This window comes from Halichoerus grypus, chromosome 7 (assembly GCF_964656455.1).
Source record: "Halichoerus grypus chromosome 7, mHalGry1.hap1.1, whole genome shotgun sequence".
In the NCBI taxonomy this organism is placed as follows: Eukaryota; Metazoa; Chordata; class Mammalia; order Carnivora; family Phocidae; genus Halichoerus; species Halichoerus grypus.
Genome location: NC_135718.1, coordinates 998,264 through 1,020,072, shown reverse-complemented (window position 1 = coordinate 1,020,072; position 21,809 = coordinate 998,264). Strand labels below are relative to the sequence as shown.

Below are 21,809 nucleotides of genomic sequence, written 5' to 3'. Positions count from 1 at the left end.
GCCCAGACGGCACCAAGGAGACTCCCCGGGCTGCCTGGAAGCAGTGACAGCCAAAGCTAGTTTAGAGCAGGTGGACTCAGTCTGAGCGCACTCTGGCCGGCTAAGGGCATGGGGGTGGGGGCACCCACAAGGCCCTGTGCACACCTGACCAGATGCCGTCATGCCTCAACCGCACGGGGCTGAGAGTCTCCCCGGGGGGCCGGGTGTCTGCAGGCTGGTGGCTCACGAGGCCCTGGGGTCCTGGGCCTGGCCTCCCTCCCTCCTTGTCCTCCTCCTGCCCTGGGGCCCACACCCCCGAGGATGACGTCTGGAGGCAAGAGGCCATGGTCTGTGCCAGAACACTCCTCAGCCCCTCCCCCAGTCCACTTCCTCTTCCTCCCCTCCCCACTCTGCGGCTCTGGGGCTGACCGCAGCCCCGTCCTTCCAGGTCATCTGCTGAGCCTGGTCTCTCTGAGCCCCACGGCACGGCCAGTGGCCAATCCTGAGAGCCCGTCCTCCGCTCTCTGCCCGCTCTGTCCCAGGGGCCGTACTCCCTGGCTCTTGAGAACACAGCTGGCTGCAGGACCCTGAGGCCCCAGGACCGCCGCTGCTGGGCTGAGCCTGGGCCTGCCCGGAAGGAGAGAAAGACCATACCGACCAGGAGCTCTGGAAGGTCCCTCCTGTGACTCTGAAGCACATGTTGACGGGGCTTGGGGCTGCCAAGAGGGACTCCAAGAACCAGGACGTCAGAGCATCACCGGGTAGCCCCGTGGAGAGGGCAGTGCCATGCAAACCTGGGTCACAGTAGGAGGGGGTGGCCCCACTGGCCAGGAGAAGCAGGATCCCAGCAGAAAGAGCCTGGCCTGGGAGCCAGTTTCCGCCAGGAGAGCAGGAAAGTTGAGGGAAGTTTCCATGCTCCTGCCTGAGCCGGAGCAGGGTTAGGGGCTGGTGGGGCTGCCAGGAGCCGAGTCCTAGGGACAGGCCATCCCAGAGCCCATGTCCTGGGCACGCTCCTAGGCCAATTCTAGGGCAATGTCCCGACTCTATTTGGTCTGCAGGGGATGAGTATACTGAAATTGTTCTTAGAGTAAATTCGTCATTGTTTCTTGTGGGCTGAGAGAAGAAGCTCCTCCACTGATTCTGCAAGAAAAGCCACCACCTAGGGGCTGCTAATGCCGGTGACCCCTTGGGGGGAAGGGAGGGGCCTCCCCAGCAAGGGTGCGGCCTGGCCACCTGCCCACCCCCTGCAGAGCCTGATGACCCCGGGGTCCACCTCGTCCTGTGAGGTGTGGCGTGAGCCTGGGGAAGGTGGGCATCCCCTCCCTGCTCAATCTTAGGAAAACAACAAGGATCTTGGGGGTGGGAATGATGCTCACTGTTCATCTATCCCAGCCCTGTCCACCCTTTCCCCTCTGCTCTGGCCCAGAGGCTGAGCTCAGGCTTGCGTGCGGACGTCTATTTGCTAGGGACAGCTGGGTCATGTCTTCCCACCCCTCCTGCCCTGGGCTGTGTGACCATGGCCTGCACAGGCCGTCCCCAGGCTCTGGCCAGGCTGTCCCCTCCCCTCGCCCTGCAGGACTGGTCATGCTGCCGGCCCTGCTGCCTGCCCACAGCCGGGGGACCCCTCGCAGGGCCTGAACTGACATTCCCAGCAGTGATGGTCCAGGTGTGGCTCGCCCACGAAGCAGGTCCCCTCCCTCGGCTCAAATTCGATTCTTGTGAAGGTTTTGTTTCCGGTCTTGTGAGGACTTCAGGACGTCCTTTACCTCTGGCCCAAGACTTGCTTGGCATCTCCTCCGGCGGCCACTGCCCCCGGCCCCCTTCCAGCCTGATGTCGTTCACCACGAGGAACCCCGGAGTCGTACGGTCACTTGTCCCCGTGCTCCCGGCTGGCACAAGGAGCCCCACGGTCTGAGGGTCTGGGCTGCGTCGTCCGAGGCGGGACTGGACAGCACATCGCAGCCCGCTGCTGGCTTGCGCCGTTGGCAGGTGCGGCAGGCCCCGGGTGAGGCCAGCTCTGGAACCCCGGGGCCAGGGGGCCCCAGGCAGGGCTCAGATGCCGTCAGGGCCCCTGGGCCTCAGTCTCCCTCTTTTTCTGCCTCCAGCGTTCTCAGGCTCTGTTGGTCTGTCTCTGTCCGTCTGTCCCTTCAGCTCCTGCTTTGCTGTCTTTGCAGATGGCCTGGTCTCGTCAGGGCTCCCTCTGCACGTGGGGAAGCTGGTGGAAGTGGCTCCCTCTCGCCCCACCCCCAGGCCTGCGCAGCAAAGCCCCTCGGACCCTGCACAGCCCTGTCAAACAATGAGCTCAGTGCCCGTGGGAGTAGCAGATGAGGGGAGAGGGGTCTCCAGGAAAGGGGAGTCTGGCTGGCCCGGAGGGGAAGTGTGTAGTGAGCATGCCTGCCTGTCACAGACAGGGAGTGGGCCCTCACCTCCAGGACGCTGTTCAGGAAACCCTCAAGGAAAGGAGGTGGGTGTCCCGGAGTTGGCCGGGCGTCCATGCTGCATCCCCCAGAGGAGCCCAGTGGACTCTGAAGGAGGGAGCACTCGGGCAAGAGCCCAGGTCCATGTCCCTCTGTCCTGGGTGGGCAGGAGAGTAGAGCCCTGTGTGTGTCTGTGGCCCTACTATGCCCCCTTCCCCGGAGGACAGCGGCTCAGACGTGCCCTGAGAAAGGAGGGAGCTGGCATGGAACGGCTGTCTGTGCTCGGCAGCTTTGATGAGGAGACCGGGGAAGAAAGTCTTGCCGAAGAAACAGTGACCTGGACCGGGACCACGCGCTGTCTCTGAACTGTGTGTGTGTTAGGAGTGTTCCTGCAGGTCCTATCTCTGCACTCTGGGGAGACCCCACTGCACCCCAATCCAGCCCCAGGCTGCATCCGTGTCATCTGCCTTCCGGTGTGGCCCCCTCTCCCGTGTCCCTGCCAAGGCACTGGTGGCCGCCATGTCCAGGTGGAGGCAGGGGGGGACAGGGAACCCAGGTGGGGAGCAGGGGAAGTGTGCCTTCTCCGGGGTCGGTCCAGCAGTGCAGCCCCGAGAGGGACCGCAGAGGGAAGCCGGTCCATGCCGGGGCTGGGGGCATTGGTTCTTACTTCCTGAAATTCCAGGGACTCCTGTCTGATGTTTCCTGGGCTTTGGCTAGAAGACAGCAGGCTTTGAGGCGACTGCCGCATTAACTGATCCAGAGTCGGTTTAAGGTCGAAGGCTGAGGTGCCGGCTGCTGAGTGGGCAGGGAACCACCTGCCATTCTGCAGCTGATTTCGGGCCAACGACTCCTGTCAGCCTCCGCGAGCACTGGCAGGAGGGATCTGCGACCGGAGTAAAGCAAAAGTGAAAGACACCCGTGCCGCGGGGCACTGGCTTCACGGGCAGAGCCTCTGTCCGCGGGGCCTGGCGCGGCCTGCCGGGCGGCCCTTCCTGTCGCGGATGCTTGAAATGGTTTACCCTGCAAGGTACTTCATTTATGGGGCGCCTGGGTGGCTCAGTCTGTTAAGTGTCTGCCTTTGGCTCAGGTCACGATCCCAGGGTCCTGGGATCGAGTCCCGCATCGGGATCCCTGCCCGGCGGGAAGCCTGCTTCTCCCTCTGCCTCTGCCCCTCCCCCACTTGTGCGCGCGTGCTCTCTCTCTCTCTCTCTCTCAAATAAATAAATAAAATCTTTAAAAAAAGGTACTGCATTTAAAAAATTATGATAGGACATGTCATAAAGTAAATATTTTACTTGACTCACATTTCAAAAACCAAACAGTTTAATTCAATCTATTTGTGGTTTGAAAAAAAAAAATCTGTCCTATGTTTTTCATTTCCGGGTGCATCTAAACTTAGCTTTGAATAGAATGAAAACCTTAATATCAAGCCTGTTAATGTGATTGCCTGCCTGAAAAATCGAGAGAATGTCTAGGAATTTATTATAGAGAGAAAACCAGAAGTGATAGTTTTTAAATGTCAAATGCACATTTAGATTAAGTTGCATGTCTATGTACAAACTATGGCAATTTGAAACGTGTGGAAGAAGCCAGTCGTAGTCCTGACGACAGGACAAAAGACTGAAATACCCAGAAATACACTTGAGAAGTATGTATGACATTTTTTGAAAAAAAGTAAATTGCACTGAAGGACATATAAGAATCTTTACATTAGTAGAAAGGCCTGTTTTGAGACTAATGTATTTTAATTTTATAATTGAAAGGGTAATAAATAATTCCTACCAGACAAAAGAATGTATCATATAATATCAGAATTCTCTTAATATTACTAATGATATATTTCTGTTTAATTGAGGAGGCAAAAAAACCATAAATAAATATAATTGGAAAATGAAATACTTGGTTTTTCCTAACTTTTCTCATTAGACTCGAATTATCCTTGGTTACACACAAATGGTGAATTAAAGCAGCTCACGTAAACAAGTGAGGAGGTATTTCTAGCTGCGTTAATTGTAATTATACCGAAGTCAATACTCTTTTCATGAGCAAACCTGTTTCATAAGGTATTACTGGCTAGAAATAAATAAATATTGTAAATAGAAAGAGATTTGGAAACACAGTGTGTGTGTAATAAGGGTGAGGTCTGGCGTCCCGGATTACCCTGGAGGATGACCCATACCAGGACGAGGCCAGGATAGCATTCAGCCACGAGCAGATGGGGCCCGAGTAGCGAATTGATGATTGTCCTCCAACGTATGAAAAACGATTCCAGAGGGTGTAGCGATCAGCTCTTTGTTTTCCTTTTCCCTTTTTTAAACTCAGAAAAACTAGCTCAAAAATACAGTCAGAGGGACTTGAGCCTGAACACAGGACACCTCCCTTGTTAAACACGATGAGAAGCCGGGCGGAGAGGCGCTCCCTTCACAGACGGACTGTTCCAAGCGCCAACAGCACTTCCCTCTTTGATTTGATGTTCCGGGGGCTCTGCCTGGACGTTGCCGGGAGCGGGCTGCTGGTGTGAGGGCACGTCTGCTCCCCGAGTCTGCGCAGGACTCTGCCTCCCATCACGGATGGACCCTGCCGCTGCGCCGCTCCAAGGGTCCGGCGGCCTCCACGCGGCCCTGAACCCCTCCCAGCTCCGATTTCCCACTCTGCAGGGAGGGAGGCCCACCAAGCGTCCCGCTACCCCTGCCTCCCCACGCCTCCCTGGCTAGCTGAGCCTTGCCTCTCCCCGCCCCCCTCCGCAGCGGCCTCCCACCACCCTCAGCCCTGGAGTCCAGGTCTGCAAGGGACCGGTCCCAGGGAGGCGTCCTAGCCTTGGGGCCTGCTTCCCGTTCACCCCAAGCTGTTGTGGGAACTGCTCTCACCACGAAGAGAACCCACATCAGAGCTGGCGCCCGACACTCAGTCCTGCGCTGTAGGACTGTGTACAGCACCTGGAGCACTCGGCCGTCGCAGGCCACGGACCACAGCACTCTGGGGCTTCTGCCACTTTCCTTTAAGACGGAGGCACAATACTGCTGACAGGACCTTGTCGATGAGGATCCACCAAAGCAAACATGTGGTTGTCAGCAAACACAAAGCACTGGGAAATCAGTTTTACCAGAAATATGCCATGTGTGTGTCAGGAGCGAGGCTTGATTTCGAAGAGGCCACTGCTCACAATGACATAAACATTACTTCAACTTAGTGAAATCATTTATTCCTGTGTTGCTCGCCTCTCTGTCTGTCCACTCCCGGCTGCTCGGGTTCCCGCGGGCCAGTGAGCCTCACGTTCTGGGTGCGCCCACGCATCGAGCGGCAGGACCTGCTCTACGTGGAGCTCAGAGGAAAGGGGAAAGAGACCCGCACTCACAAAATGCCGTTGACTGAGGCCTTAGATACTCACGTGGGGTGGGGGCGGTTCTTTAAAATACTGTCGGGACACGTTTGGTCTCCGGAAGATTCGAAAAATGGACGATAGTCATGAATCTTTACAAAGCTGATTTCATAAATACAAAATTACAAAGCAGAAGTTACAGCTGAGTTGAGGACCCGGAGACGTGGAGACTGGACGGCCAAGATCGCGATGCTGGTTCTCGGAGCAAGAGTTGGTGTTCCTCCAAATGTGCATCCGCAGGAGAAGGTCCTGGCCCTCTGGCTTTATGCTCAGAATGAACTGACACCACGTCGGAAGCCTCGACTGCTTTAAAAGACTTTAACTCAGAGACAGACTCTGCTTGTATAATTTTCCTGACTTTGCTTTAGTTCTCATTGGGGACTCTTGGTGATTCTGGAAACTATTTGTCCTTGTGGCACAAAGGGCTGGCCCCAAGGTCATCTGGTGGGCACTTGCTTGCCCAAATCCCAGGACGTGGCAACATTTTCTGCCTGCGTAATTTTATGTGGAGAACTTGGCCATGTCAATGCCCTGTTTCTGCCAAAGGAGAGGAGCTAACTGCCCTCCCAGAAAAGCCGGCCTTGCAGGCTCACACATGCATCTCACCTATAGCAGCAATGGGGACTGTGCCCAGGGAGACCAACAACCACTCTTCAATCTCCTCCAAAGTCCAGTGGAGTGAAAACAGCCGTGAGAAGCTCACTCCCTGGTAGGGCCACAGGGAAGTGTGGGGATTGGCCAGCGCTCGTGTGGCGTCCAGATTGCAAGGCCCAGGCTGGATAGCTCAACCCTGCTGGGAAAAATGATGGGTGCCATTCATCTTATGGAGCTGATTAAGAACAAATCCAACAGGAGAAATTGAAGGTCTATGGAGCAGAATGCGAAGTCCTGCACACTGGGTCCCACCTGTGGATTCGGGCTTTCTCTCCAAGAGCTAGGCATCCTCTTGGTCAAGGATGGTGGCAGGTACAGTGATAATATGCCCAATCCTCCTGATCAGGGACTCACTTCCATGGAGGATTATGTTTCATTGGGTGGAGCAGGGGGGGGCGAGACCTAAGCCACAAGCTGCCACCACCCTACTCTGTCTGGGAGAGGGTGTTTGTTGCTCTTTGGAGCAGGGGTCCTGTTTCCCGGGGCCCAGACCTCTTCCCAGCAGGTGCCCCCCGTGTCCCTCCCTGGCTCCCTCCCTGGGTGGGTTAGGATGGAGAGCCTGTGGCAGGCCACTCACGGCCCCAGGACCAGGGGCAGACAGCTCTGCAGGTTCTGAGCAAGAGGAAGCGTGTCACGCAGCCTCTTGCTATTAGGTTTGAGATATGCGATGCTCACAGTGCCTTTTCTAAGGAATTAAACATGCAGATCTGAATGTGGTCTGTTTTCCCATGTATTGTTCCAATTAAAGCTCCGCAATCTCTTACCTGAAACCCCTGGGACCAGATAGAATTCAGAATTCAGAATTTTCCCCCTAGATTTTTAGGAAGACGATAGGCTGCATCTTCTGCGTAGGATGGGTCACAGATGGCAGGTCCTGGGAAAGAATCCTGTATCCACATGTTTCGATGTTTCAGAAACAACACACAAGGATTTTCATAATAAGCCAGCACACAAGGACCCTAATTTGTCTTACTTTAGTTCAGGTTATGCCCACAAACGAATTTAAAACCAACTTTCTGATTTTAGAGGATTTGGGTTTTATGTGGGTTTAGAGGATTTGGGGTTTATGTCGTCACACGTGAGAAATAGATGTCCATAAACATTACCATTCATTCACTTCCTTTCCAGGCTCGGAAGGTCAGCCTCGAGGTGCCACTTTTGTCCAATGAAATCCATTTGTGTTGAACGGGCCATTCCATGAGTTTTGACAAATGTATGCACCACATAACTCCTCCGCAATCAAGAGGGGAGTATTTCCCGCCAAATCGCACCCACCCTCCAGCTCCCTTGCACTCGGTCCTCCCCTGCCCGTGGGGGGCGGCTGCCAGCCTGCTCCTGTCACTGTGCGGCACAACGTCGAATGCGTGCAATCGGGGGGCACACGCTCTGTGTCTGGCTTTTGCTCACCGTGGAGTTTCTGAGACTGAGCCACGCTGTTTCTATTGCCGCATGGTATCCTCATATGCTCTCCACCCTCGGGAGGGACTTTGGAGCCAAAAAAACGTGGCTTTTAAATTTTGATGAAGTGCAACTTACCCCCCCTTTTTTTGGTCATTTGTGGGTAGTGCTTTTGGTGTCCTCCTCTCTGAGAAACCTGTGCCTGCTCCAATACTCTCTGGAAGTATCATCGCTTTAGCTTTTGCATGCGGGTCTGTGATCCGTCTTTTGTTAATTTTGGTGTTGTGTGTGTGTGTAAGGGTCAGTCAGGGTTTGCTTTGTTCCAGTTGATCCCAGCACTGTTCGTTGACAAGACAGTTCTGTCCCATCGAATCGGCATCTTTGTCTAAATCACTGGACCACATGAATGTGGGTCTGCTTTTGGGTTCTCTGTTCTGTTCCTCTGATCCTCAGGCCCATCCTTATACCAATAAAACACTGCCTCGATTACGATAGCTTTATAAGTCTTGAGATCAGGCAGGGTGAGGACCCCAACTTTGTTCTTCTTTTTCAAAACTCTTTTGGCTGTTCAGGTACTTTGCATTTCCATATATATTTTAGAATGAACCTGTCAATTTCTAAAACAAAAAACCGAAGTCAGCTGAAAAGAGTGGGATTGCGTTAAATCTAAATCTCAATTGAAGAGAACTGACATCGTAACATCACTGAATCTTTCAACCCACGAACACAGCACGTCTCCCCATTTCCACGATCTCCTCTAGCTTCAATCCTCCATGTTCTGCGGTTTTCATCATAGAGGTCTTCCCATCCTTTGTTACAGTTATTCATAAACATTTTAATTTTGGGGCTCTTGTAAATGGAAATGATCTAAAGTTTTGTTTTCCAATGCTCACTTCTAATATCCAGCAATATAATTGATTTCTGAATATTGACTTGCATTCCATGACCTTGGTAAATTCATTTATTTGGTAGTATTTTTTATAGATTCCTTAGGATTTTCTATGTCAATGATCATGTTGCCTGAAGCCAAAGGGAGTTTTCCCTCTTCCTTTCCAATCTGTATGCATTTTCTTTCTTTTTCTTACTTTGCTGCACAGACAGATCTTCAGTTCAGTGTTGGATAGGAGTGAGAGTGGATACCCTTCCTTGCCTTGTCCTGAAGCTCAGGCAACAAGCGGGGTCTGTCAGCGCTACGGTGTTTGTACACATTTTTCACAGATGCACTTACGAGATTTAGGAAGTCCCCTTTATTTTTAGTTTGCCAAGAGTTTTTAATCACAAAAAGTTGCTAGATTTTGTCGAATGCCTTTTCTGAACGCACCTGATTGATGCGCAGAAATGGAAACAACCTGACCTCGCGACACGATGTGTCTGTCAGGCGTCTGCGACTCAGGCATTAAAAGCCTCCAGGGAGAGTTTTCAGTCGTGTCAGAAAGCACTTACGTTAGAGTGCTGGGTTTTAAACAGAGGAGCCAGGACCACGTGTATGGCCTGATCAGCTGGGTGAGGAGCAAAGTGTAAACGGTACTTAACAGAGGTCCCGTCAAAGGAGTCACAGTGCGTGGTTTGTTTGCCGTGAAACCATGAGCCGTTGTGGCTCCTAACCACACTCGGTGCAAGTCTACAGACTTCAGATATTCTACGATGAGCGTGCGGCTTTCATAAGGAGGCTTTCGGTAAGTGGGCACGGTGCCACCTCATTACAGTGGCCCCGCGTGCATTTCCGGCCAGTTCTCCCGCTGTAATCTCAGCTTCCTGGGCACGGTTAACACCTCTTCCCTGGCGTCTGGGGTGGTGCACAGCACAGGGAGGGCGCCCAGTAAAGACTCACCGAATGGATAAGTGATGATAAAGGAACGAGCGCATGGACGGAGGGTAAGGCCGCACGTGCTGTTGAGGATCGCGGCAGCTTGGCGTCCTGGCTCTGCCCGGGCTGGCTGTGTGGAGCTGGCCAGCTTTTTACTCCCGAAGCTCGGTTTTCTTATCTATAAAACAGATACAAACCTCATATGACTGCTCATGCGGACTAGAAATAACAATTGTGAAGCACCTCACACACAATGGGTGCCTGCAAAGTGATCGCTGTTACCGAAGAGAGCTGACTAATGAAGAAAGAATCCAAATAATTCAGGACAGAAACCTCCCTTTCCCAGATGAGTGTGAAGTAACAAGCTGCCGTTGACTTACTAACGGCAAATATGCCTCTGGCTAAAGCAACTGAGTCCGGCCCCTCAGCAAGAGGACAGAGCCCTGGATTCCGTCACTGTGGGTCCGGCCGGGCTCTATGCAGAGTCAGCCTGAGTGAGACCGTGGACCCACTGTGCTGTATGCAACTGACTAAGGGTGACCCCTCCCCCACCCCGGGCAGGAGTGTTGAAAGTGGCTGACCACATGATTGGAACACACTCTGCAACCACAGGGTGCCGTGCATCTATCCATCTAGCGGCCGAAGGAGGACTGCTAAGCATGCTTGTGGATAAGGAATCCCAGCTGCGAACCTCTCAACCATCAGATGATACGAATCCATAAATAAATCGGTTCCTGTCTTAAACGAAGTCATCATACGGTCTCAGTAGCTAACGTGCTGTTCTTTTAAAATCAGCAGCTGACAGCATATTGTTGTTTAACAAAAGACTTGGCCAAACTCTGTCTGGGAGCCCTGAGAACATCTGGCCAAGCAGGCTGGGTCGGAGCCCGCCGGTTTCTACGGAAGAATCAGTGTCATGCCTCAGGAGGCCTCCACCTCCCCTCCCCTGCCCTGCTCACTGCAGGGGCAGATGCAGACCCAGATGCCAGGGGGCCAGGCCCCTCCTGAAGCCGGGTAAGTGGGCTTTGCAAAACTCATAATAAGTCGCAAAACTTAAAAAACGGTATTACTCTTTTGGCAAAGGAAACATCCAGACATGGGACAATGTTCCAAAGGCAAAAAAGGACATGTGAGGAACAGTAAGCCCCCTTTTTACCCGTGATTTTATGAATGTGGCTTTTAACTTAGGGGAGGTGTAGGGTTCAGTATCTCTTTGAAAGTCGGGTAGTCCTGGATCCAGGCACAGCGGTGGCTCTGACGTGGTTCCGATTCACCTATTTGTTACCTCTCTGTGGCTGGGTGCGCCGGGGTGGCAGGGAGGCGGAGCCCACGGCAGAGGGGAAAGGAAAGCTGGTGTGATGGTGTGCATGGCACTGGGTGGGTGGGTCAGGTGGGGGGAGTCTGAAGGAGGAAGGAGCATCTGAGAGGCCGGATGGGCCAGAGAAAGCCAGTGAAGTCGCCTCTGGGGCACAGAGTCAAATAAGGCTGCCAAGGGCCTGAGGGGGTCGTGGGCTCCGTGCATCAGCGAGTGGGCGCTTTGGAGTGTGAGCCTCCGAAGGAAGGAGTGACTGTGGAATCTGTTGCCGTCTGCTGGCCTTGAAATAGCCCTTCTCAGTGCAGCTGCAGGCACCTGGAAAAAGTCTGAGGAGATTGGCAGGGAGTGTGTGCACAAAGGAAGGAGGAACCAGGACCGAGCCTGGGGACCCTAGGACTTCAGGCGGAGTATCAGAAGGAGCAAGCAAAAGAGGCTGAGGGGACGGGCAGCCAGAGGGAGGACCAAGATCGCAAATGTCATGGTCACCAGGGCAGACCCTGTTTCTGGGGGGTAAGTCAGGTGGGTGGAAGCCAGGGGTGGGGACTGGCTGCTGAATTAGGAAGCCAGTGCTAACGGTGAGGATGGCCCCACTGGGGTGTGGGCACAAGCAGCAGTTGAGGGCCTGGAAGAGTGGCCTGTTGGCAATTGAGGCAGACTGGTCACTTGTAGGAGAAGGTTTGCAGTAAACAGAGCAGAGATGGAAGGGTAAGGAGGGGCATAGGACATGGGGGACCTCATAGGATCTGAGATACTGCAGCATGCTTGTGAGCTGATGGCATGACATTGCAGGGGGTGGCTGGGCAGAGAAGGGGCAGATGCTGCTGGGCTGCAAATCCTTCTTCGTGAAGGTGAAGAGACAGCACATCCACCAGATGGGAAGGCCTGTTGGTGGCTTGGAGATGGCGGGAGGGGTCAAACGGGGAAGCCAGGAGGGTGGGTGCTGGGCGAGGGTGGGGCACAGGGCTGGGTGTTCTCTAATTCAGGCACAGTCTCAGAGTAAACAAGCTCATGCTTGTGCAGGTGAGCTTCCTCAGCCAGGGAGTGCAGAGGTGTGAGGGGAGACACAGCCTGAGGACAGGGCAGGAGGCCATGCTACTTCTTAGGAAGCAGGTCCCGGGCGTTGGTGACACCTCATTTGCTCTCTATGAAGGGTGTCCTTAGCAAGTGCTGATTTTGCAGAAAGGTCAACAAGAGATGCTGTATTGGTTAGGCTGGGCTGCCACAGAACGCCACACATAGGTGCCTTCAACAACAGAAATTTATTTCTCGCAGTTCTGGACACCCACAGTCTGAGATCAAGTTCCCACAGGGTCTGGTTTCTGGTGAAAGCTCTCTCTTCCTGGCTTGTCCACGGCCACCTTCTGTCCATTCAAATGACCTCTTCTTTGATTTCTGTTGGGAGTGGGAGGGTGTGTGGGGGACAGCATGTGCTCTGGGTCTCTTCTTATAAAGACACTGATTCTACTGGGAAAGGGACACACCCTTATGGCCTCCTTCAACCTGAATTACCTCCTGTAGATGCCATCTCCACGTCCAGACACACTGGAGGCTGGGGCTTCACCTTACCAATTCTGGGTGGGCATGATCACCCCTGCTGAATGAATGAGACGGTGGTTTCTAAGTCAAATGGGCTTTGGCGGAGAGGCTAGGTGGTCGCTGTAAGCAGGATCCCCTGCTAACTCCAGAGGGGACGCCTTCCTTGGCAAGGGCCCAGCTGCCCGCGGTCCCCACCGACCCTGCAGCTTAACAGAGCGCACAGCTGCTGAAGCCCAGCCTGGCGGACGCTGGTCCTGGCTCTGGCCACCCCGTCCCAGCCACGCGGGCACAGCTCTCGGCGCTGGCCTGGGCAGGGGACCGGGGCTCAGAGGCGGGCTGCGCGGCCAGGCGCCTGTTGACAGCCTTTGCCTGAAAACGCTTCACTGATAACAGTTCTGAGATCCACCTGGGACCCCGAGCCCCACTTGCGAGACCCTCGTCCCGAGGCCCGCGACCCCGCCCTGGGACCCCGGCTCCCGCGGCCCCCGCCCCGACCACGCCCCCCGCCCCGAGAGCCCCGTCCCCAGCCCGCGCCCCCCGCCGGAGGACCGCGCCTCGCGTCCCCTTGCCCCGAGACCCCCGCCCACCTCCCCTCCTGCGCCTCTGTCCCGCCCAGGCCTCCACGCCCCTCTGAACCCCACCTTGGGTGGGGGCCCACGCGGTCTGTGTGAGAGTTAATTAAATGTCCCGGGACACCGCCTTCCACTTCCGTGGGTCAGGCGCGGGCCATAGGACCACCCCCTAGGAGCCCCTCTGCTCAGGCAGCGCTCGGGTCAGCACGCGGCCCCTTTAAGGAGCACGGTCGCTGCCGGGCGTGACGTCACAGGAGTGCGGAGGGCGGAGACAGTGCGCTGTCTCTGCGCGGGGAGGGGCGGGGCGGGGCGGCCTCTGACCGAAGGGAGGGCGGCCGAGGAACAGCCCCGCCGACGTAGGAGCGCCCCTCCCAGGCCCCGCCCCCGCTAGGCCGCGCCCCGCCCGGCGCTGGGTCTCTCTGCAGTCCCTGCCCCGCCCCCAGTGGCCCCGCCCCCTCCAGCAGCCCCGCCCCTCCCGGGTCTCCCCCGGCTGCCCGCCCGAGGCCCCGCCCCCCCTAGGCCCCTCCCGCCCCACGCACGCCCAGCCCCGCGCACGCCCAGCCCCGCCCCGCGCACGCCCCGCCCCCCGGCTCCGGGCGGGACTCGCCTCAGCAGCGGTAGCGGCGGCGGCGGCGGCGGCAGCGGCTGCGGGAACTTCGGTGGCGGCGATCTTAATGGCTGCGCGCGGGCCGCGGTGAGGCGCGGGCGGAGAGCGACGGACGCGGGGCCGCGGAGCAGCGAGGGCGAGTGAGCGCGCGCGGCCGTACCCCGGCCAGGCCCGGCCCGACCCGCCGAGCCCGCGATGCGCCCCGGGGCCGCCCCCCGGCGCAGCTGACGCCGCGGCCCGCGGAGACCCCGGCCGGCCGGCCCCGCGTGAGCGGCCGCCGCCGGCCCAGGCCACGATGGCGGGGAAGGCGGCCGCCCCGGGCACCGCGGTGCTGCTGGTCACGGCCAACGTGGGCTCGCTGTTCGACGACGTAAGTGCCCGGCGACCGGACCCCGACCCCGCGCCCGGCCCCGAGCCCCGGGACCCCCAGGACTCCCGGGACCCCGCGATCCGGACTTGGGCCCCGGCCCTGGGTCCCGGCCCTGAGCCGCGAGCCCCCGGAGCCCAGGACCCTGGTCCTGGTCCCCATCCCTGAGCCCCAGAGCCCCAGGTTCTGGACTGAAGCCCTGAGTCTCAGACCCCAGGACGTGGACACTGAATCTGGGCCCTTCAGACCCTCGTACCCCTAAATCCTGAGACCCTGAACCAGTGCCCTGAACCCTGAACCCTGCCCCGAACCCTGGAATCCAGGTCCCCCACCTCTGGCCTCCAGACTGCATAGGCTGAACCCCGACCTCAGAGCCGGGCCCCGGAAACCAGGGCCCGAAACTCCGATTTTAATCCCTGTCCGAGGTCCCCAAATCCTGATATGAGGACCCTCGTGCACTGGCCCCAAACCGCGACCCGGCCCCTGGTGTATTCCCTGAACATTGAGCCCAGAACCCTGAGCCCTGACTTCTGGTCTCCTGACCCCGCCCCTGGCTGGTGGGCTAGCCTCGTCCGCTGGGCTGTGTGCGGCTCACCGGGGCTCCGGGGGTTGGCGCCCTGGTTTTACCTTGTAACTTAGTATCTGTCTAGTTTTCAAACAAGGGCGGCGGTGGAAAGCCCTGGAGAACGCTGTATCTTGTTTATGAAAGAGAAAGATGCCGGCAAGCTTTTCAGGGCCAAAGAAGGGATGTGACTGCCCAAGGCCTTTACCTCTGGGGGCCTCCCACCCGGCCACCCGGGGCAGCGGGGGCGGCTGCCCGCGGGCCGAGGGGAGCCAAGGGAGCCAGGGACTGGGGCGCCTGGAACTCTGAGGCAGGCCCAGGCTGACCTAGTTCGCTGTTGGAGCCGCGGTGCCACCCCGCTGTCGGTACTTGCGCTGCCAACCCAAATACAGCAGAATGCGGCTCCAAGTGGCATGCTTGTTTAAGAGAAAAGGGTGATGGCCCAGATGGAGCCTGTGGAGGCCTCGCTAGGTGAGCAGTGGGCGTGGGCTGGTCCAGTGATACAGGCATGACTGGGATTCCGGGAGAAGGTTCTGGCGTCCTGCCGAGCCTTCCTTTGCCGGCAGCGGGCATGGGTGAAGTGTCTCAGTAAGCTAAGGTCATGGACAGGCTAGGCTTGCTTTCCTTGACACAAAGTAGGTGCTATTTTTGTGTTTTTTTTTCTCATTTTAACTTCCAGGCGTCCATGTATTCTGCTTCCCCGTTGGAGGTGAACTGTTTTCCCTGTTTCCCTCGGACAACTTTATCTAGTTTCGCGTTTGATCATTTTCTACAAAAGTGCCCCGTATGGGTGTGTGTCTGTATATTTAGCATTCTATTCTCGGCTTTCCAGTAACACGCCACTATAACATGGTTTTGCTCAGATGATTCAGATCCGTTCGCTGAGGCTTCAAAGCCTCAGAAATGTCAGGAAAATTAAGCATGGTGGGGCATTTGAGTCTCAAAGGGAAAAGAATTTTGCTGTGCAAACATTCTTTCCAGTGATCTTTGATTCTGAGTTGTAGCGTTTCTGCTGTGTTTCAGCTATACGTGCACGCTTCTCTCTGCTGACGTTAAAATGGATAACTTAATTTACTTTTGTTTGCCAACATGTTGTCTCTGAATTTTCTTTTTTTCTTGATGGCTGTATGGAGTTTGGCGTCATGTTTACATCTGGAAGGAACATTTGTTTTGGTAATCAGTGCACACAGGGTAATTCTGCAGGGCGCCTTTCGATGTGAAGGTCCGTAGACAAGGATCTGCCGGTAACCCAGAGGTTTCTCGGCGTGCGGAGCTCAGCCTTGGGGGCAGCAGCCGTCCTCCCTCAGTGGTGTGGGCTGGGCGCTGGCCAGGCTCCCCCACGCTCTGGGGCGCCTGCTGTGCTTGAGAGCTGTGTGTTGGTGCTTGTGGCAGGGAGGCCCGGCTGGCGAGAGCAGTCTTGAGTGAAGGGGTGTTGATTCCTTGGTGTATGGCAGGTTTCAGAAGATCTGCCTGGTGACTGTGTGTGCACAGCATGCACCCATGCTGGGGGGACCGTCTTCAGAAGGTGGCCTGGGAAGGAATGCTTTCTTGCCCGGCTTCGTCATCGTGGGAGGGGCGTCTGGGTGAGACACAGGCATGGGGTGCTGTGAAGGCCGCGTGCGGGTCGGGGATGCGTCCGCGCTTCTGAGGTCTTGCAGCCTTCCCCCATCTGCAGGTGACGCTGTGCAGATTTGTCTGGCAGGCTGCTATTTTCTCGTCAGTGCCCCTGGCTCGTGTCCCCCCGCGTGGCTGGTGCAGTGGTCCTCCCCCAGGGCCCTCTGGTTGCTCCTCCCCTGCGACGTTACCCACAAGGGGGTGGGAACAGCTGCCCCACAGTGGTTCTCACACTGTTACCCGTGGAGTATGAACAATTGTGGAGGACCCCAAAGAGCTCCGGGTTACTTGGTTATGACTATCAATGTTTACACCACGTCGGTAGGGACACCCTGAGAGGAGCGGAAACCGAGCACGTTGCTTTAGCAGTCAGGATGGTGATGTCCTCACACGTCATACACGCTCTGGAAAGCTCCGCCGGTCACTCAGGACCCAGGCTGGGAAGAGGAGACTGCCGTGTTGTGTTACTGTGAGCGTGGCTGTGCCCTGGCAGACCCCGGGCCAGGCCTCCTGGGCTTGACTCCAAGGCCCTCGGTCCTCGCTGGTGGCCCTTCCTGAACCCGCACAAGCATCTCCCTGGCTGGGGGCCTAGAGGCGGCTTCTCCAGGTTTGCTGCGACCGCCAGATTGCCTCCTGAGAGCCCTGCGGCTCTTTTGCAATAATCCCCAGTTAGACTCCTGCTGTCACTACCCATTTCCCTGGAAAGGGGTGGCCAGGGCTGCACACCTCATTGCTTTGCTTGAGATGGCTGGATTTTTGACAAGGGAGGTTTCTAGCTTTTGGTTCTTTATGTTGTTGCTAGAAATGAACTCAGAGGTGAATCCTTGCTGCTGTGGTTTCAGAGCTGGGTCCCCCCCTAACGCGGCAAGGCTGTTTCTTGGGAAAGGCGCTTAGCTGAGTGGCAGAGGTCTGAGAGCACAGCTTGCCCTTGGGGGTCTGCGGGGCCTTTGTCCTGCGGCGTATTCAGAGTTGTGTCAGTTCTGAGCTGGTTTCCCCTTTTCGCTTGGTCAACGGCTGAGCAGCCGTCTCCCCAGGGCCTGCTGAACGGTTGTGCCTTGAGTCCTGCAGAGCTGGTAGGCTGGCTGCACCCTCCGGGGCCTTTCCAACAGCAGGTGTCCGTGGGACCCTCCCCTGGGCCCCGTGCTGCAGGGCGCGGTGCCTTGGGCACATGGCCCTCTCTCTCCTGCACCATCAGTTTGGCTCTCTTTGCCCTTGTTCCCGTCCCGCCCTGAAAGCTCCCTGAACCCCACGTCCCCTCAGCTAGTACTGCCTGCCTGTGGGGCCATCTCTACTGGCTGCCTTTCCCGCCTTCTCCCAGCTCCTGTCCCAGCACTTGGTCACACGGGCTTGGTGGAGTCCACGGAGGCCTTGAGCTGGAGGGCTGGTGTCCGTTCCTGGCTGTCTCGCTTGCTCTGGGTGGCCTCTGACGGCACGGATCTCTGCTGCGACAGGGACTCTGGCGATGGCGTCACTGAGACGCCGTTCCGTGGTCATACTCGTCAGCCCCTGAAGTGGTTTTCGGTGTGTTTGCAGACACCTGCAGCTCTCACCAGTCTACTTTAGAGCCTATTTTGTGCCTAAACCAAAAGGTGCCTCAGCAGTCCCCCTGCCCTGAAGCCCCCAGCCCGTGGCGGTCACCAGGCTCCTTCCAGCCTCCAGGGAGTTCCTTATTCTGGGTGTCTCCCGTCCCTGGAGTCACATACGTGGCCCTTTGTGTCTGGCTTCCCTTGCTGGGCACAAAGTTTTCAGAGTGTACCACGTAGCGGGTGTTGGGGCTTCTTTCCTGCCTCTGCCTGAACACTGTCCCACCCGTGGACTCATGGCAGTTTGTTGACCCGTTGTCAGCTGGTGGACACGAGGCCAGTTTCCACGTTCTGGCTGCTGTGGATGTGCTGCTCCGAGCTTCGTGTGCACGCGTGTGCTCATTTCCCCCAGCTCGCGCCGAGGAGGGGAACTGCTTGGTCTTTGGTGACTCCGTGTTTAACCTTTGGAGGAACTGCCCACCGCGGCCCAGCGTCCACACCATTTCACCTTCCCTTAGCCGTGTTCCAGGGTTCTCGCTGCTTCCCATCCTCCTGGCCTTGTCATCTTTTTTTCGAAGGCTTTTTCCTGGGCTGCGTGGACACCCCTGCTTTGGGCTCTCCTCCTCACCCCATCTCCCAGTACTGGCTGCTTTCTCTGGCCACCCTCACCCCTTGTGGGGCTTGTCTGGACTCAGGCCTTGAAGGACCGTGTCCATGCAGATGGGCAGGAGGCAGGAAGGAGACCCAGGCCCAGGCCTCAGCTGTAGCGCAGTGGGATCGGCTCTGCTCCCCGCGCCGTGGCTTGGGAAAGCCCCGTGCAGTGCCGTGGTGGAGAGTTCTCATCGCAGAGCTTGGGGCTGTGGGGTTTCCGACGCCGTGGTCTGGGCTCTGTGTGCGCAGCCCCTGAAGCAGGCTCTGGTGTGTTAGGCGCAGGGGTGGGGGCTGACCGGGCCGGGCCTCCCCGCAGGCCCCTTCGTGCTCCCCCAGCCCCGTGTCCCACAGGGAGAGTTCAAGGCTGGAGGTGGCTCAGCACTTTTTTTTTTTTTTTTTTTTTTTTTTTTTTGCATTATTGCCTCTGACCTGAGATCTCAGTATACTTTCCCTGTAGGAATTTGGCCTGTTCGTCAGAGTGTGGGACTCTTTGTAGATATGGATCTACCTATTCCCATAGTGGTAGCATCGAATGAGGCGGTGTCCAGAGCCCGGTGTGGCTTTGGTGCTGCTTCTTCCTGCTCAGGAAAGCGCCTCGGCACCCTGCATACCTCCTCTCACCGCGGACACATGGTGCCGACCTTGGACGTGGGCAGGAACTGGGACTCAGCCTGCCGATTACTTGTGTGCCGGCTGCACGTGCCTCCCGTCCCTCCTGCCGATGGCTGGGTCCCATCGCTGTCCCGCAGCCTCTGAGCTCACGGTGTCCTCTGCCCATGCTGGCGTCCTCGGCGTTTCTGGTCTCTGTCAGCTCTAGAGCTGCTGAGGGATGCTTTCCACGGCACAGGGAGGCTCGTCTTCCATTTAAAGTGTTCAGTATTTTGTGTGCTTTGAATGCAGTGAAGTGAGCACTGCAGGTAGGCTTGCTGGGTATTTTCACCATTGCATCTATGTCCACTGCCTCTCGGCCTGGGTGACCCTGAGAAGTTGCATTCTGGTGGAACATCACTGAGAAAGGTCCCTCCACTTGAGTTCAGAGCCTGCATCACACACAGACAACGTGCCCTTCTGGGAGCCAGAGAGCAGGGGTGGGGGCCCAGCGCAGCCCTGGGTCCGTCTCTGGTCGTACACAGGTTTTGGGGGGAAGAGACCTGCGCTGAGGTGTGATTCCATGATACGTTGGGTCCAGTTTGGAAGTTACAGAAATTGGACCCAGGCCTGCCTCCCACTGGATTGCCCTTGTGGAGCCCCTGTTTGACCCGGAATGGTGATGAGGAAGCAGGGTGGCGGGGGGGCTTGCTACACGCCGGCAGAGCACCGGGTCCTTAAGTGTTGGCCATCTCCGCATCCTGGTGGGCAGGAGGGTCTCCTGTTGGGAGGTGGGTTGTGTCCAGGAATGGGGTCCTATAGGTGGGGGTCGGGCGGCTAGGCAGGATGGCAGTGGAGGGCCTGGGCAGTGTGTTGGTCACCCGTCTGTTGTCACTTCTTGGGACACAGCCCTGTTTTCCCCATGTTTCCCCAGGTCCTTCCAACTTGGTTGTGGGGGCTGGGGAAGAGAGGTGGCAGAGAGAATGTTCCCGAGGTGAACATAAAGTGACCGTGACCTCCGTCTTCTGTTGCTGCTTCATTAATTAGGGCATCTGAGACTGTCCTGCCTCGATCTACTCCCCAGACACACTGGGGGGAGTAGCTGGCCTGCAGGCTCGAGCCCAGTTCCTGCCTGGCCAGGCCGGGGAGGGGTGCCCCATAACGCTCTTCCTTCTCAGGGTGGCAGGCTCTGCTCTGGTTCCCCTCCTCCCGGTGTGGCGTGTGGTCACAGAACGCTGAAGCCTTGGCCCCCTCCCCAGAGCCTCCCTTTTGGAGCAGCAGATGATATTTCAGTGTGTGTCCGAGCCTGACAAGTGTCCAGATACTGAATCTTTGGTAGGGGCGGGTGCTGAGTTGGTCCTCTCCAGGCGTGAGCTTGGGCTCATGGGAGAGCTCAGTCGTGTGCGTACTCACAGAGCCATCGATGAGGAAGCCGTTGGGGTTTTTACCTTTAGCGATGAATGAGGATAAAGCAGTGGCTCATCCAGTTACACTGAAAATGAAACCCGTGTGAAAGCCGTTGGCTTTGGGGAATGAGAACATTAGTCCCGAGATGTGACTGATGATTCCCGTAAATCCATGGTGGGAGGGTTTGAGGTAGCCTGCATGTGGGTCCAGGGAAGGCTGGGCTGCGTCGCGGGCCTGTGTTTGGGGAGAGCGTCTTGGGATTCTGCCATCTTGCAGGCTCTCCTTACCGTCCCTGCCTCTGCTTGGCCTCTGATGATGGGAATGGAGAGAGAGCCTGCACTGTTGCTCACAATTTACGTTTTGACTTTACAAGGTCTGTTTTGGGAGATAGAAAAGGTGCTGGAGCAGAGTGTCCATTTAGATGTGTCTACTGACAACTGGCCCGGTCCCTGGACGGCGGCTCAGGGTGGGGACGATCCGGAGCGGGTCAGGGGTGATGGGGCTCTGCCTGGCGGCTGGTCTTGGTGCCCGCACACAGAAAGGGCTTTTCCGGGCTGACAGGGAAGCACGCTGGTGACACGCAGGCTCAAGGAGAATGCTGACTCTGGTTTGGGTTTTCCCTTTGGTGAATAGTTCAACCCCATCCCCAGGAGCATGGCCTTGGGGTCAGCTGTTCCTTGAATCCTGATCCACTGGTGGGTTTTTGTGAGCTCAGGCCCCTTGTCTTCTCCCTCCTTCACTCTGACAGGGGCCTGGGGCCCTTCTTTGGGGTTGGGGGCTGGTGGGGACGTGGGGGCTGGGGCTGTACCCCCTCATGTGTTTGAGCAGAACGTGATGGTGTTAGGGGTAGCTTTCCCAGAGTTCCCACCCTGAGTGAACTGCCCCGGAGCCTTGGAGCCCATGCTGAATCTGTGCCCTCCCGTGTCTGCACCCTGAGCCTGGCACCGGGCCTTCCATCCTGCCCTGTCCTTGCTCTGTGCCGCGAGCACGGGAGCTGGGTCTGGGACTGCATCCTGGAGGCATGTTACCGTCCCCCCACCCCCGGCGGAGTCCAGCCCTGGCTCTGCTCCAGGGCTTGCTGGCCTGGGCTCAGGCACCCTCATTTTCTGTCTCACGTCTCAGGGCCCCGGAGTGACTTGCTGTTATTCTAGGACCTGGAGGTTTACAACGGGAGGCATGGCCAGGCCTGGGTCTTGGTCTTGGCGGCAGGGATCCTGCCCTCAGTGCTAGTGTGAGGCCACATGTCGGAGTCTGCAGGGCCACGTGGTGACAGGAACATGTGGGGCTGGAGTAGGCTGTGTAGCACGTGTGACCGGGGGCGTGCCGGCTTCCCCGCTTGGGCTTTTGGTGCACCAGAAAGGCAGGAATGCCACCCGGCATGGTGGCTGTGGCACGTAGAGGAGGGGGCCTGGCAGGGTGAGGTGCTGTCAGCT

The 21,809-nt window shown here is 57.1% G+C and overlaps 1 protein-coding gene and 1 long non-coding RNA gene across 4 annotated transcripts in view; one reads left to right on the top strand and one right to left on the bottom strand.

The window, feature by feature from the left end:
- Positions 1-12,189: 12,189 nt before the first annotated feature.
- LOC118527947 (uncharacterized) lies at positions 12,190-13,311 on the bottom strand. Of its 2 annotated transcripts, none has more exons than XR_004913363.2 (3): positions 13,127-13,311; positions 12,459-12,543; positions 12,190-12,341 (listed from the first exon to the last, which is right to left on the bottom strand). It is a non-coding gene; the product is annotated as an uncharacterized LOC118527947 (long non-coding RNA). The 2 variants fall into 2 exon arrangements; XR_013449424.1 differs by having other exon boundaries at positions 12,459-12,540.
- A 341-nt stretch (positions 13,312-13,652) lies between these two features.
- The window catches only part of INPP5A (inositol polyphosphate-5-phosphatase A), a 173,684-nt gene continuing 165,527 nt past the window's right edge, over positions 13,653-21,809 (top strand). The window contains exon 1 of one of the 2 annotated variants that reach the window (XM_078076937.1): positions 13,653-14,034. In XM_078076937.1, the coding sequence (XP_077933063.1) occupies positions 13,960-14,034 (75 nt within the window). In that variant the 5' untranslated portion in view covers positions 13,653-13,959. The remainder of the gene's footprint in view (positions 14,035-21,809) is intronic. The other variant, XM_036080065.2, reaches the window with a different exon arrangement.